Raw genomic sequence first — 17,056 nt, forward strand, 5'->3', positions numbered from 1 at the left:
TTTTATTTTCCTTCATATCCACCTCTACAAGCACTTCCTTATTTATTGTTTGCACTTTGGTATGAACAAGATCCTTGACTATAGAAACTAATTGAGGGGTAGGAGAAGAAGCCTTGTAGGTATGCATTATCTCATCAATTACTGCTTGCTCCTGGGTCCTTCAAGAACCCGGATTTGGGCTATCAGAGTTGCCATCTACAACCTTAGCTCTCGTACTTCTTGCTATAGATGGAAATCTGCTCTTGAGTTAATGCCCACAAGGTTTTGCTAGCTGGAGTTGAGGTTGCAAGAGAAGAGGCAAGGGAAGGGGATTTTAAGGAGCTTGTCTGTTGCAGATTTTCCATATCCGAGTGCACCCCCTAGCTAAGACTAACCTTTGGGATTGGGTTGGAGATTCAACCCAACTCGGGGTGGGGGAATCGATAGAGGATAATGTGAGGAAAGAGCTGAGAAGAAAGGAGTGGAGCGAAACTATACACTACATTGAAATGAAGAAGAACTTACATGCATACATCTTTTGCCTATGTAGTTCTCTCTAGGTGGTGCATTTGCAACATTCTCAACAATGAGAGTGGTAACACAAGACAGCTGCTCGAAAAACTTCCTTGCAACATGAATCTTCATTATTAGTTTAAAGATTGTTGGGTATGGAATTTGAGTCGAGGTTGCCTTGTGTGTGTGTGTGTGTCTCTCTCTCTCTCTCTATATATATATATATTCTTGGCCCATCTAAATCAGTGATGCATAGCGGCATTCCTCGTCCTGGCCCAAAGACAAGAAACAAACTTCTGTGAGTGCGAAGGCAAGACCAAGAGGGCCCATTGGAGTCCAACTAGAGGACAATCAAAGCATGCCCTTGAGTTGACCCTCACGAGGACTGTAGACATCTCGTTCCTGTTCACTTGGGGAGATAGCCCATCAGAGTGATGGTAGTGCTTGTTAGAAGACGAGCTACCTCTTGAAGACTACGAAGGAGAGAGGGGCCCAGACAGGCTGATCAGGCTGAGCACCAATAGTGCTCTATCACTGATTTCCTTCCTTGAGGCGGTAGCCCTAATGAGATTTAGAGCCACTATTGGCCAAGATCATCTCTTCTATCCTTAGCCAACCGACGGACTTGGTTTCACAGACAGCGTACATAGGTTCTATCATTTAGATGGATAGATGGGATGTCCCTCCTCTTTGCTTTTCTTCTTAATGTGTCTTTTTTGGCTCTCATACGGAATAAATTCAGATGGATAGATGGGATGTCCCTCTTTGCTTTTCTTCTTAATGTGTCTTTTTTGGCTCTCATACGGAATAATTTGTGTACTCTTCCGCAGCAGCAACATAGTGTATCTCTTTATTGATATTATCATCTCATACATCAGGCTTGGGTATGGATGTCGGGCTTTAGTGGCCCCACCCCTTAGCTTTTATTCTATTTGGTTTTCCTTCAATCTCATAGACTCTTTGGTCTTTCAAAGATGTTATTAAACCATCTTTGTTTCTTTCTTTATCTCCCTCTTCTCCTCGACTCTTTGGTCCGCCGAACTGGTATGTATGGTAGTCACTGGTAGGGCTTCGACCTATCATAGATGGATTGGGCTCAAGTAGAGAGGCTCCAGGTTTAACTCTGCTTACATAGATGATCTGCAGTAAACCTTCGGTCCCACAGGTTTTACTTTGCTTGCAGAGATGATCTGCAGTAAACCTTCGGTCCCACACCAGATGCTTCTGGCCTAGTCCAAAGTTTCACCTCCATCTTGAAGCAGTCTTCCAAATGATCACATATTTCCATCAAGTCAGAGATTTCGATTCCATAACCTTAGGCCGATGCAGGTGACTGTTGCTAACGCCATCTGCATCCTTGACATTAGTGGCCGAGGGAGATGAGAGATGTTGGTATGCTCAGAGATGCATATAGTTTGCAAGTCTTGGACGTCACATTGGCAAATTGCCACCTTTTCAGCATAGTCTCAAGGCCCCATTTGTTCCGCTCACTTATCATGAGGCAATGCAGGCTCCACACGTACAAGATGTGGTTAGTACCTAGCGAGCTCCTGGTGAAGTGCAGCTTTTAGAAAGAGCACTATCTACAAATCTTAGAGCAGGGTTTCATCGTCCCGCCTAGCTACATCCATATCCACCCCCACATGCTTTGAGGATCTCGATTGGCGAGTTTCTTCTTCCTTCTCACATACTATGGATCTAGATTGGGAAGTTTCTTCTTTCTTCTCACATACTATGGGCTGTGAGTGGATAGAAGGAGGGCATCCTCGAGAGGGCTGCATTTGCACTCTATGCAACATGCGAGGGTTGAGTTGGAGCACTTTGTGTTTAAATTTCTTGTATATTATGAGATATGATGCCTCACCATTGTCTATTTAGAGATGGAACTCAGAGTCCTCTCTAGCCTCTGGTCCATCTGGATCAGAGACATATGGTGATTTTCCTTCATGAGACCCTAATAACACATAGACGAGCTGCCTAGGATACAAAAACGAGATCATGAGGCACAATCAGAGTCTAGATAGAGGGTGATTATTGATTTTTTTCAATTTTCAATCAAGTGCACATACCGGCAATTCAAGGGAGACGACACAATTGAGATCCAGAGACTATGACACGATAGACCTGCTAGCGTATTGATCCACACATGAGACTTGGAGGTTTGTCTCTATGTTTGTCAGCTCAGGAGATAGTCGAGTGGGGTGACAGTGGCACTTGTCTAGCGCCAAGCTACTACGAGGCAGCTGCGGAGGATGCCAGCAGCAGTTCATCATGGGTTTTAACTCTCAACGATACTAGGAGCCGTTGTCCACCAAAAACCCTTTGTCCATTCTTAGTCGGCCAATGGACCTGGTCCCTCATGTAGCATACAAAGGACCCGCCACATAGGTGGACAGCCAGTTTTTTTCAGCCTTCCCCCAAGTAGTGAGCTGTCCATGGCTTTTCCCGGCTCACTATATGATATGATGTGATACACCATGTACTCCCTCCCATAGTGACATCACATTGTATGCCTACCTTTATTGGTTTTTAGATATTATTATTAGTCTAGAGTGTGGATGATGCTTAGTGGTCCCACCCTTTCAGGTTTTCTTACTGTATATGGTTTTTTAGTCTCATACGCTCTTTGGTCTTTCAAAGAGTTTCAAAGATAGTTAACCTTGGGAAAACCAAGGTCTTGATCTTCAATACCTCACGAGCAGTGCTCCATCGACACAGTTTCACTTACCGAGATGAGCCAGTGGATATAGTGCAGTCCTACACGTACCTGGGGACAGTGTTCGCAGGGCCAGTCTTTACGATGATTGATGCAGCTAGAGCACAACTCACACGGGGGCGGGGTGCTCTGGCCTGACTAGAGAGACAATGCTTCTAGGCTCACTTCGAGGATCCATTGACAAAGAGCTGGCTGTTGATACTTTGGTTAGACCGATTGCCATATATGCAACACCTTTCTTGGGGCGTGATGTTTCAGCGACAGAGTGGAAGAGATTCGAGAGGCTACAGGTGACTATGGGATCTAGGATTATTCGGAATAATTATTCGAGTCCCCATTAGATCATACCGGCAGAGTTCGCCATGACACCTCTCTAGGTGGATGCAATCTTTCAGATAGTGACATTCCTCCACAGAGTTTGGGCCTTACCCCAGTGGAGATTACTGAGGCTTGCACAAGAGTCATCCAGACGACTAGCAGAGAGCGGGTTAACACAGCTTGGTACGCATGTGTGTCTACATGACAGCCACGATATTCAGATGGACAGGCTTCCCCCATGTAGTACCGCATGGATGCACCGCCCGAGCTGATCCCACAAGATGAGATCAACCGTATCATACGGTTGGACCTCCTCCAGCTCCACGCGTCCTCGACTTTGGGGGGAGGCCAGGAGTTCCCTACCAAGATCCAATTCTACCATGACTACTTCTCAAGGGTGTCGGAGTATGGTGTCATCATCAGACCCCAGTATCTCGAGCATAGGAGAGTCTCGCATGCATTGAGGATTGCCATCGGACAACTACGAGTTTCGTCCCATCAGCTGAGGATTGAGGTAGGGAGTGCTGTAAGCATACCCGGAGAGCAGAGGATTTGTAGACTATGCACAATGGGGGAGGTCAAGACAGAGGAGCATTTTCTATGTGTTTGTCTAGTCTACTATGAGATCTGGGGACGATACCACTGCCTCTTTCAGGATGGACATGGTTTTGGTCTGCTTACACAGTTGATCCACTTTCCCGACCAGGTTTGCATTGGGCTCTACCTGATTGAGATGCGACGACACAGAGATACACTGATGTGACAGTCCAGAGAGCAGCTAGGGGTGATGCCACAGGATATTGAGGTCGACCAAGCGTAGACACGTTGATGACACGGAAGCGGTATAGCTATATGCGCCTTTATAGCGTGTCACTCTCTCACACGCAGAACATGTCACCCAGAACTAAACATTGTCATTGGTTAACAACTCTCTTGGACTGATTCTGTTAGCTGTCCTCAAGTATTGGGATGCTGTGAGTGCGGTTTTTAGGGTTTTTTTTTCATGCACAGCATGATGCATTTCCGCTGCCCTTGCTGGTTTCATTCATACTTAATGAAAGTCTGTTTTTCGTTTTTGTTTTATTTTCATTCATATTCCATTCGGAAAATAGGAGCATTCTATCTTGAGCCCAAGGGTTACACTAATTTCCAAATCCTCAGCTAAGGTATTACATAAAAATTCCAAGTTTGAAGCTGGAAATAGCCTAGAAAATAGTGAGCTGCCAGGATACTTGCTTCGATTTGCATCCTTCCTGTTGCAAATGATGATATGATTACATATCAGGAATCGTCTCAGCTGTCAGAATGTCTATACCAAGTTTGGGTCTGATTGGACTTCATTTGCCCATCCATCTAGCCAGAAATCTGCTCCATCAGGTGTAAATTAGGGTTTTTCTCTACGTACAGACCCTAGAAATTGGGGCTTTTCCATACTACATACTATTCTGCTCTATTCCATTCTACCTAACCCTAAATTGCAGTAATTGAAGCTTTAATGTTGGGAAATTCGGGCAGATACTCTGGATTTGCCACGTGGACAGTTGATATTTGCTATCAGATTGAATTTCTCCAAGCAATAACTCTATAGTGTTCATATAAAGTGGCATTTCCTATCCCAACATTGCATTTGAGTCTAAACAGTCTATTCAAACAGTTTCTCTGCACAATGTTCTAAACAGTGCCTCAAATAGCAATTTTCTGTTGAAAATAGTGTCCAGACAGAGTCTACTGCCCAAACACTTTCAGATAGTTGTAGACATGTCAATTGATTTGGAGAGAGAGAGAGAGAGAGAGAGAGAGAGTAATCTGCTCCTAATTCTAATACTCCAAGTTGATCTGGCTCTAACTCTGGGAAGGGCAAGTCTACAAGGGATTGAAGACTTGAAGCGGAGTATGAGGAAGCCCAGCTAATGAGCCAGGCTGAAACATGGGATGATGATCTGGACAATGATCATTAACCTATGGGAAAACTTATCCTTCCCCAAGTTCCCATGACCACTCGCCAACCAAATCCCCTCACCCCAAGGCTAAGCTTAATTTTGAAGGTTTCATGGCAATCATGTTGAAGCAGCAAGAGCAAATGATTTACAAACAGAACAAACTGATGAAGCAGCTTGTGGACCAACAGCAAAAGTTATTTGGCCAATTAGGGCAACTCAATTCCATGCTAGAACAAAGGGTGGAAGGTGTGGAAAGAGACTCCAAGGCTAAGTTTGAAAATGCTTTCACTCAACTAAGCACCATGAGGAGTGATGTGAGCTTAGTTAGGACTAGGGTTGAGTCAAAAGGGAAGAGATTGCCAGGAAAAAACCACTCAAGAGGTCTATGGATCAAGTTCAACCTGGAATAAATCACGGCAGAAGTGAATTTATGGCTGAAGCTAGGAGGAGACATCCACAACACTCTCCCAAGTCTATACCCTCATGGAACACAGCTCTCTCTGCTGGTTCAGAATATGCTTTCTTTCCCCTCTGACTGAGACACGGGTTCGATTCCCGTAGGGGATAACTGAAATGGAGAGGGAAGGGCAGCGGGCAAAAGCGAAGGAGCCTGCATCCTTGAGCCCCAGCCAAAGGTGGTTCGGTATATGTGTCAGTGGTATGATTCCGTGCCAAACGAATCAGTTAGACACTATATCAAACAGTTTTGGAAGCTCTCCATGTTTGTGAAAGGAGTAGATGAGAAGCGGATAATGATCAGATTTATACATGGGCTACAATCATCAATTGCCTCAAATGTAATGGCATCTAAACCCAAGTCATTGGATAAGGCTATGCAGCTGGCAAATATGAGCCTAAATACAACTCTAGGGAGAAGTCAGTTGGGATTGGGACATTCCAAAAGTCTTCTACTATGGATAATAATTGGAGAAAGCCCATTGGAGAGCAGAAATTTCATGTGGGTTCCAAGCCATCTCAACCAGCTTATGGTAAAATAATTCCCAATTACCCTACTGTCAAGGTTTCAAAGACTAATACTTTTGGCAAGGATTCTAAATCTGATGGTAGATATCCAGAGAATGATAAGGAAAAGAAGAAGGTTCACATGATAATAAAATAGATTTTTTTGAGTCAATTTGTCATCATTTTAGGATTTGTTCAAAGTCTTCACATAGGTACTATTTTTGACCCATGAATTGCACATTTTTTGCCATTTCCGGACCAACAAGGTCAAAATCAAAATCAGACTTCACAGTCATACGCACCCACTTAAAGGCCACAAATAAGCATTGTCTATGCACCTGAGATCAAGAAGAATGATAGAACCTGCCTACTTCTGAAAACTTTCTTGTACCCTCAACACTCTCCAATAATTAAACTGTCTGTTTTGACAAGCAATATGACGGAACGACGACCTAGTGAAGTAGTAGATGATGATGCGCATGGCAACGACTTCTTCAATCAAAGATGCAACAACAACAACAAGAGAAGACACTTTGGCAAATTGGAAATACCAAACTACAATGAACGAGGAGATCCTAAAAGATTTATTTGACTCTTTGATGCAGCATGCTATGCTGGCGGGGACCAATTGAATGAAACAAAAGCAGCATAGTTTCCGATGGCCTTAACTGACAAGGCCTCTGAATGGTATCTAGACCTTATTGTAGAGGAAAGAGTCGGTGAAGTCCATGGGTAGCTATATGGAGCAATTACATGATGACTCTCAAAATGCAGGAAGGAGAGTCACCAATGTCGAAGTAGAAGCCTCAGGTACCACAACCAATCGGAAAGTCAATCAATGCAAAGTACCTCAGGCACCGATCGAATAAGCAATGTTGAAGAAGTCACTTGTTGACGTAGAGTGGTCTACATCAAGCTCGATGTAATACACTAATCAAAGAGATCACTGTAGTGGAGTGTGTTGGAGTAGTATCGGAGAACTCACATTTAGCTCGGGAAGTCTTCACCAAAGTTTGGAGTAGTCACGTGAAGGAGTCACCGCAATGTAATGTCAAGAGCTCACATCAAGTGACAGGCAGAGAAGATAGAGGCAGCATGGACAGCAGCTCCACAAGAACGACGGATAGAATGCGGGCACGAACTTGCAAGCAGCAGCTCCAAGAGAATCTCGGACAGAAGGAGCAAATGGCGGACTGGAGCAGAGGTCAACGATGACGAGGATAGACAGCTCCACATTGAGCTGGTTGCATCATGCTTGGGCTGTCAAATCATTGAGCTCCAGAACAAAATTCGCGCGCAGAAACAAATTTGGTCGCTTCTTGCAAGGGCTATAACTTTTCACAGAAAACTCGGATTGCAATGATGTAAAAACGCAATTTGTAGTACTCAAGGTCCTCTACAACTTTGCTAAAGAGACAAAGCTGTGATTCTTCTTCTAGCTCCGGATAGAAGCGTCACATCGTCCGCAGGTCACAGAAAGATATAGCTGAAGGAAGGAGAAGAGAGGTGGCAGATCATGGCGTGGAGAAGAGAGCTCAAGGAAGGAGAGAAGAGGGCAGCCTTCCAAGGAGGAGGAGTTAGAGTAGCTTCATTGGCCTCCCTCACCTCAACCTCTTGGAAAAGAAAGAAAAAGAGAGAGCAGGGCTAGGAGCATGGCTCTGATACCATATGAAGAGATCTAGTAGCTAGCTAGGAACGGAATGGAAATGTGGAAAGCATAATGAAAAGCAAAATGGAAAGGAAAATGAAAGAAAGTGCTAGGCAATGATAACCAAAATACTCACATGTAGATAGCTTAATGTTGACTGATATCAAAAGACTCAAGATAAGTACACCACTATATAGTGTGACACTAGACTTTAGAAAGCCACAGTGTATATGGGATAACTCCCAATATGACACATGGCATGTCTAGGACTCACTAGACTATACAACACCCCCTAGACACCTAGTACACTCATTTTTGACTCACTTTGGCTTCTTGTAAAGAAATGAAAAAAGTCAACATCTATGTGCATTTCAGCAATGCTCATGAAGCTACAATTGACATGGAGGACGGCATGACCGACTTTAACACCAACAGTGATGACCATAAATCCAATCATCACGACAATAAATCTTCCAAGAAGGAAAGCACTTTGACCAAGGATCACACCACTGAGGATCAAGTAGAAGCCATGGCCTTAAGAGTGAAGGAAGAAATGATGTAGCCCATAGAGCAAAAGCTGCGAGTCTCTGATCCAACACACTAACCAAGAAGAGAGAATGTATCGTGTCCTCACTACAATTCACACTGCCAATAAGTGTTTGAATAGGGCCCCCCCTTCAATGAATCACCTTAATTAATTAGTCGGACCGGTGGGGGTGTCATTTGGAAAAATCAACATATGGCGGGCCAGCAAATGAAGGAAAATTTAAGGTATGACCCAGCAGCGAATGAAGGAAGTCTCTAGATAAGCGTCGATGGGCCCGAATCTAAAAGCTTCTTAACCACCCTCATCAAGTATAAGGGGGAAGGGGGGGGTGGCGAGGTAGAGAGGGAGAGAGGGGGGGAGGGAGAGGGAGAGGGAGGAGGGTAGAGAAGGAGGGGGGCTTGTGAAAACGCTCTCCAGAGTGAAATAGGAGAAAGGGGAGAGAGGGGAAGGGAGGGAGAGGGGAGGGAGGGAGAAGGAGAGGTGAGGGAGGGAGGGGAGAAGGAGAGGCGAGGGAGAAGGGAGTCAGCAGGAAGCGAGAGGAGGGAAGGAGGAAGGAGGGAGCAGGAGGGAAGAAGGAAGGAGGAAGAGGAAGCGGAGCAGGGAAGGAGTAGTAGATTAATTCGATGATTAATGTAATTTAGCTAAGGGGGGAGGGAGAGAGATAGATTAATTTAATACGAGGAGCAATAGACACGATTTGGAGTAGTGTCGGAATAGACTCAGCCTACCAGAACTAGTCCAATATGGTGTGCCATTTCCAATGTTTCAGGCTACAATGTGGACACTTGTTTCTATAATATGAGGGTTGCACAACCAAGGACTCGTCAATACCAATATGCACCTATCCCAATGTACAGGTAGCCAGCACTTGTACTCAATGTACAAATGGCAAGGCTCAATCCCATCCCTATGAGGACATAAGTGCCTCAACTATTTCAACTTCCCCAACCTTGCTCTTGTTTTTTGCTATATCTTTGATCTTAATAATTGGTTTAAATTTTGATCTTCCATTTGGAAGCACCTTTGAAGCATCAAAGACATCTCTTCTGTATCTGATTAAACTTTGATGGTCCATTTTGAATTTTGGATGATTAGTACTTCAACTTTGTCCCATAATTTTATAAGTTGCACGCTTCATCATGAGCATTAGGAACATCATAAATTTGTTGAAGTTGTTGTATATTTGGATTAGATTCCTTGCCACCTTTCTTTGATTCCTTGCCACCCTTCTTCATCACTCTTGTTTTCTTGCTCTTAGGAGGATCATCCTCCATTGAAGGCTTCACTCGGATCTCTCCAAAAGTTTGTTTGATCAACATAGCTACAAAACACAAAAACAAGTTTGAAATATTTAGAATATAATATTAGGAATATCAAATGCAAAAAGAATGACAAGCTAATCTCAATCTTTTAATGGATCAATGCACCATCGGGTGAGCCGATCACATAACTATTTTAGGGAGAGATACAACAGGGACTGACTCTCCCTTCCAATATATGTTTCTTCCCTCTATGCTCTAGAGTAATCTTCCGATTCTATGTATCCACCAAAGCACGAATGCTGTGACACCAAGGCATACCCAGCAAAACATCATAGCCCTCAAGAGGCATATATTAGATTCCTCGCTGTCCACAAAGCTCTGAATGTGCAAGCAGAGCTTTCCAATGATAAGGGTGACCGAAGTGCTAAATCCAGGACAAGCCAAGCTTCCCTCGCTCATAGGCCCCATCTCCTCTACACAGATTCCAAGTTTTCTGCCAACTCCGGAGAGAGAAAGTTTGCACGAGCCCTTGGGTCGAAGAAGATCAATGACATCTAATCTCACTTTGCCCCATGCCCTACAAAGCTCCGTAGCCTCCCCATTAGGCTGCTCACTGATCACATTCGGCAACAACCCTGCTGAACATTTAGGCGATTTTTGCACATTCGTCGCTACCTTTATTTGTGATTTTGGCACATTTGTCGCGTATCTTTCGCTTCTAAGGTTATCAATTGGTCGATCTATTCGCTTCGACCAAGTCTCTTTTAAACTTAAAAAATAATGTGTTGTACCATCTTTAAAGTTCTCTTTCTTTCTTTCCAAAGAAAATAACTTTCTATTAATGCTTGAAAGACCAACCATACAAATCAGCAATCCGTGAGGCGCTGATCATAGGAAATAAAGAGAAACAATTGGCTGTCACTGCATATTTCCAAAGAATCCAACTCACTGCATAGGGAATCTCTGGAATAGAGGCTAACAACCAGGGTGGGGGATTATACATCCAGCAAATAGCTCGCTCTACGAATACATAGGAGGCACTTGCAGGCCAAGCCTTGCAGAAACGCTCCTACCTTTCAGCGGTTGTCCTAGATCCTGACATCCCACACTCCAAATGGCGTGTAGGGTGTAGATGATATTCCACAACTCTGCTCCAACCAAGGCATGATGGGCAGGCCCCCATAGGCAACCACCTAGAAGAAGTAGGATATATTCCATGGCCGACAGCTAGCCCATAAGCGTGACAAAAATCTCGAGATGACCTCTAGAGACACCAATTGCATGATCCAATGCCTCTCTCGAAGGAGTCCAGGAAAACATCTCCAATTGGAGGCGATGCCCGATGTGTGTTGTGTACGAGAAAAGGGGAACCTCCTCCCCTCTCTCCAAGTGCCCTACGGTGAAAACCACTCCCAGGTCCCCACTGTACCTCCCGAAGGGGATGGCCCTTCCATATCCAAAGGCGCCACCATGACTTGACCTGCTCTAAGTGATTGGTGCTAGCTCAAAGGTCCACATCTTGCCCAAATGGCCCACTACTTTGATTCTCTACCACTCGAGCAAGTCTAGGGCCCCATTCATCTCTGAGTCTCCATCAAATACTAGTTGAAGGAGCTGGCGAGCCCCACTCTATAATGCCTGTGAGTAGAAGGAACCAAGAGCTCGATGCAAAAGCTGAATCCTCAGTAGGGGAAAAACTGTCTACCCATACCATCGTGGTGGAGTTGAAGGCATGTGAAGTCTAGGCCATCAAGACTCAAGGATAGTGGAATCAATCTCTAGCATCCACTTGCCTGCCCCCCTCAGATGTGAGAGGGCTCTCAATGGCACCTCTACCACAATGGGGAGACGACTTCATGCACTGAAAGAAGTGGCTGGGCCACTATCCCACTATACCCAAACTATATGCATACTTTTGTCCTAACATGAGACCCTCCTAATCCTGAACGTCCGTATGCCAAGGAAGGGGTTAGCGCTCAAGCTCCTCTTGGCACCGAGGAATGGTCAAAACGAGTCCTCCAGATAGCCAGTGCCACACCCTATGAAGGCTACTCATCAATGGTAAGCCCTCCTCCATGAGGGAGGGATCTGAGAAAATCCACCAATGAGACTACTACTACTAGCCCCTTGTGAGGGAGGTGCTCTTGAGAAGCCCTCGCTGAAGTAAGGACTTCGGGGCTCTGTGCCTGGAGTGAGTCCTTGACTACTAACTTGCCCATAAGGCCTCTGCTCTACATCTCCAAATCTATGATGCCTAGTTTGCCCTCTACCGAGGGTAGAATCACCGTCTACCAAGCAACCTTGGCTCTAGTCCTCGTGTCATCCAATCCTACCCACAAGCAATTGCTTACCAACCACCTCAGCTATCCCATGCGTCCCCTGTGAAAACTCCAGCATGAGACTATGTACCAAGCTATGGCCAAGATGACCTAGTGGGCACATCCTACTAAGAACAGTTTAGATGAGCTCCAATACAAGAGCTTGCGCCGCGCACTCTAGCACAATGGAGATTTGCTACTTAGCTGAAATATCAACGTCCACGTCACAGCCTAGGTACCTCGTTGTCTAACCCCACAAGATCCAACAAAAACCAACGGTGGCTCCCTAACCCACGATCTCCTGAGCCACCTCTAAACGGGAACAACTAACTGTAGGAGGAGTGGAAGCATATGCGTAAATAAGAGAAAGCGGAAAGATAAACATGCATAAATGGAAAGACAGTGGGTACTCAAAGACTCACGACACTAGATGGGGTTCAAATCAACCCCCCTCTGAAGAGGAGTATTTACTTTATTCCTCTTCCAAGGTGAAAGGAAAAGGGGAGCCTGTATGTAAACAAATGAACCGTTGCTTAATGAAGAGCCTGAGAAGAAGACCATGATTTGTGCTGCTGTATATGAGTACCCGCCCCAATAACAATGAGACTGTGATAGTCCTTGTTTGGCGACCATGGCATGACATGCACCATTTGTCTGCCATAGAATAGAGGTGACATCTCCAATATCTGCTGACGATATGAGGCATCCAAGAAGTGCACTTCATAAAAACCTCGAGAAGCAAAGTATACTCCTTCAACAAAGCAACCTCCCAACAAAGCCTGAACCCATATGAAAATCTGCCATAAAAGAGGAGGTGAAGGTTGAGAACTAAGGGGAAAAGGGGAGGATGCCTTGGTCATCACCAACATCTCCTAAGGGTTTGAGTGAATCTAACAGCCCTCGTCCCATGGACCAAGGGCTAGTAGTCTTAAAGAACTACCTACTCATCATGTCCCCCTATGGGATGGTAAGAGAATTCTGCTCTATGCATCTCTGTGACCTGGAGACTAGGCATGTGCTCTCATACCTATCTGCAAGCCTCTAGGAGGCCGTGTCCTGCTCCCTGAGTCTCTCTATGGAAGCCAAGTCGCATCTTCGAGCTCTCTCCCTATCGTGAAGGGCGTGCCATCTCTGCACTGCCTGAGTCTATAGCTCCAAGCCCTTGGGAGGCCGGATCCTGCTCCCTATGGAATCCAAGTCACATCTCCGAGCTCTCTCCATGTCATGAAGGGCATGTCGTCTCTGCACTGCCTATCTCTACAACTCCTGCTACTCCTCTAAATCATAGTTGATGCTAGTCAATTGGCTCAACTGTCTCGAGGGGGCAGTAGGTTGTTGCCGAATCTCTGGTATGGCATGCTGACCTCCCCCTCCTGCAACAAGGCATCGGGAATTCCGCACCCCCTTCTGGGAGAGGCCATAATGGGGCTGCTCTAAGATACATGTGGTCCTATCATGATCTGAGGTCTTCATCACCACCCTCTGGCCAAAACGAGTAACAAAGGCTGCCAGGGAGTTTGAACAACTCTGCCTCCCACCATGAATCTGAAGATGAATTGCTCCCAAGTACTGCGCTTTGAAGAAGGCATCGCAGAGACGAAGGCATCACCCTAATTGTCCTCCTTCAACTCCAGATTGTTGAAGTCTCCTCCAACAATCCATGAGTCTACATTTGAGAGGCACTAAGTGAGCTGTCTCCAAAAAGCTGGCCTCTGCTGTCGACAGGCTGTATGATCCCAATCTTGGTCTCTCCATCCTCAAGCCAACCACACCGCTCATTCTCCAATGAGCTCCCCCTAGTCAAAAACATCAGTAGCCAAGCAATCATGCCTGCCTTGCAGTCACCAAAACTTTCTACCAACTTTAAGAGAGAAGAGTTTCAGGTGAAAAGTTTGGTATAATGTCCTCCGACCAAGTTGCACGTTACTTGTGAATAGCAACACCAGCCACTTTTATAAGATTTAAAGCCATGTCTTCCAGTGAATAGCGCAATTATTACAAATTCAGTAAGGTTTGCCTTGTCTAGATCCATAAGAAAAGAGAGCTGTTCAATTACAGATTGGGATTTACAAAAAAAGTTGACACTGGTTTCGCAACAACGGTGCTCCTACACTCCTAATACCCACGAAAGTATTTATTTCTGTCAAAACTTAAAAAGATATGGAGCAAAGTGATCTAAATGTCATTCATCAATCTACGAAAACAAATCATTGTTGAAAGCTTTGAAACATGTATTCTATCAGTGAGATGAATGCAAAATATGCATAATGCGGAGGTAAGAGTGTATAACCTCTACATCATTGCAACGCTTTACAAACCATTCCAATAAATGAATGCCACGTATTTTCTCTGCGTTCTTTACGTTTTTGAAATCGTCTGCCGTGGCATACAAACTGTCCATATCATCGCAACCTGCCAAGGAAAGAGTAGAGAGGTACGTTGATTCAACGTACAAGGCATCACATCTAAAAAATGTGAACTTCAGAAGAAGAAACTGTCCATGGAAACACAATACAAAAGCCGAGTAGAACTCAGAAGCTGGACTAAACTTGCTTTGTAGCCGGCCGACTAAATTCGTCGACGACACATCTACCAACAATGCAGAAAAACACCAACGACAATCATGGTCCAGATCAGGCAAAGCGCACCCTATACAAGTGCCTACCGTCTTCATCAGGCACCTGAACGTGCAATATCAACAAACGGAAGTCCTTCCGACATCCACGGTGGATGAGTTTCGTCAGGATCCAGTTAAAGGCCGTAGAACTGCTGATGGAAGGGAAGGGGTAGCCTTTAACAGATGATTGACTGACTGGGAGGAGGATTCGCGTTGGGGGGAGCTGGGATGTACTGGGGAGTAATTCCTCCGCCATAGCTAATAACGATGGATCTGAAATTGTGATTGTTAGACTAGTTCTACTCCTCTTTGCCACTTGGCGATAGTACAGCCAGCGTTACGCCACTTGTGTCCTTCGTCCTCCTCTCTGGGATACAAAGGCGGTTTTGTGAAACTCTATGTGTATCCCAAGGCGGTTTTGTGAAACTCTATGTTTTCACTCAACTAGGTTGGGGTAGGCAGCCTTTCCGTCACGGCTCTAACTCCAAATTGGACCTGAATCCTCATTATTATTCAATTGGAGTTTCAGTAGCAAGGTAGCGAGCCTTGTCCAACAATTACGCAATCAAGTGATGGCAAGAAAGAAAATATGCAATTATCTCCCTCCTTATATAATAGATTTGTGGGAAGAATGAATAAAAAAGTATGCTTTTGGGTCAAATTTGGAAGGAGTGTTTTAGTCCTTTAGATCAATCTAAAATCAAGGGCCTAAAATTGTACATGTGGCTTAAGGAGAGCTCACAAAAGTTTTGCTTTTCTAGAAAGCACGTTTCAAACCCAACGCCTATAATCACGACACATGGCTTAACAAGGGCTTAGAAAAGGAAAACTTCCTTCTAGGCTGCCTACCGTAAAAACTAGAATGCTTGGCCAGTTGCTAAGTATATTGTAAGTAGCTGATAATAGGCCAATTGATCTAACAGCTTAGAATGTGCCACATGGCTTCGTAGGATTTTAGAGTTTCATAAAACGCTCTAGTGCTGGCCAAGTAAAAATGTTAGAGAAGCTTTGTGGTGGCTTCGAAAATGATTTCATTCATTCATTTAGATGCGTTTTCGAAAAGTGTGAAATCCGTGTGTGTAGCTTGTATTGCTTGAAGATGGTGTCAACTTTAGTAAAACACAAGGTGAATGATATTTAATCACTCATAAGGCCTGCCCTAGATCCAAAAAAAGCGGAAAAGAAGACAAACTTGATGTGTAATGGAGGAAAGGAATTGAAAGGAGAGAGTAGAGAAAAAGATAGAGGGAAAGGACATAGCAAGTAGAAACCAACTATAATAATTAAGTAATTTCACAAAAGAAAATTAGGAATTTCGCTTCTTAAAGAAGCAAACCTCCAATATGGGCAAGCCAAAAAAAAATTCAAAACAATTTCTTAAGAGTGTTTAGGAAGTAGGGCACACGATATGGAGCTATATATGCCCATAAAGTCCTCCATAGAATAGTGCTATTCTTCAGTACTTGGTCAACACTAAACCATTTTCTCAAATTCTTGCATCTTATGAAGCCACATGGATTGTTCTAGATCGTTACATTGCTCTATTAGACGTTCACTGATTTTTTAAACTTCTAAGAGCTTTTTAGCGCTCTCTCCAATTGCCACTTCTATTCTAGCGCTCCACCTTCATCTTCTCTTTTGACAATGACATTCGAGTGGATTTAAGAAGACAAGCCTGGCATCTCCATCACGTTGCACTCGTAGGCACCTGGTGCTAGAGAGCTCAAGCGAGTGAGATTCAGGTAAAACATATTTGTCTACCATAGCTGAGTCAACAATCATCTCTCACATCAAGCGGAACTACTTTGTTACATATGTTTGATTTGTTTTCATCCACTCAATGCAAACAGCTCTTGGATTTATCATGTCCACTTGCAAATTTTCTTGAAGAAAATTAAGTTTTATTGATTCATGAGAGTTTGTTCAATTGGGAGAAATTCACGAAGGTTCAAGCCATCAGGCTCTAGTGGGAGGAGAATCGAGTGAGAATATAGCAACAGTATAGTCTCTTCAAAAGAAATAGTAATAGTATGATTTTGATGAGACCGGAATTGCACCAAAAATTGAGTCTTTTTGAATCCCCAATAGCTGTTGCAAATCTTTCCTGAATGCTTGATCTCTTCTTGTTTGATCCTACAACATTGACCACTTCAAGTCTCCTCCATTTTACAAGGACAAGGTTGTCAATCTTGAATTATTTGGGTAGACAAATTGCTTCTCCTTCAAACCATCCGT

The 17,056-nt window shown here is 44.3% G+C and overlaps 1 protein-coding gene across 1 annotated transcript in view; it reads right to left on the reverse strand.

The window, feature by feature from the left end:
- LOC147889983 (universal stress protein A-like protein) overlaps nt 1-15,393 on the reverse strand; it is a 28,903-nt gene extending 13,510 nt beyond the window's left edge. Inside the window, exons 1-3 of the mRNA XM_087390702.1 lie at nt 15,305-15,393; nt 14,870-15,247; nt 14,495-14,616 (exon numbers count right to left, since the gene is read on the reverse strand). Of these exons, the coding sequence (XP_087246828.1) occupies nt 14,495-14,616; nt 14,870-15,077 (330 nt within the window). The 5' untranslated portion in view covers nt 15,078-15,247; nt 15,305-15,393. The remainder of the gene's footprint in view (nt 1-14,494; nt 14,617-14,869; nt 15,248-15,304) is intronic.
- Between the last annotated feature and the right edge of the window lie 1,663 nt (nt 15,394-17,056).

This window comes from Dipteris shenzhenensis, chromosome 19 (assembly GCF_047967505.1).
Source record: "Dipteris shenzhenensis isolate YYH24624 ecotype China chromosome 19, Dip_SZ_1.0, whole genome shotgun sequence".
In the NCBI taxonomy this organism is placed as follows: domain Eukaryota; kingdom Viridiplantae; phylum Streptophyta; class Polypodiopsida; order Gleicheniales; family Dipteridaceae; genus Dipteris; species Dipteris shenzhenensis.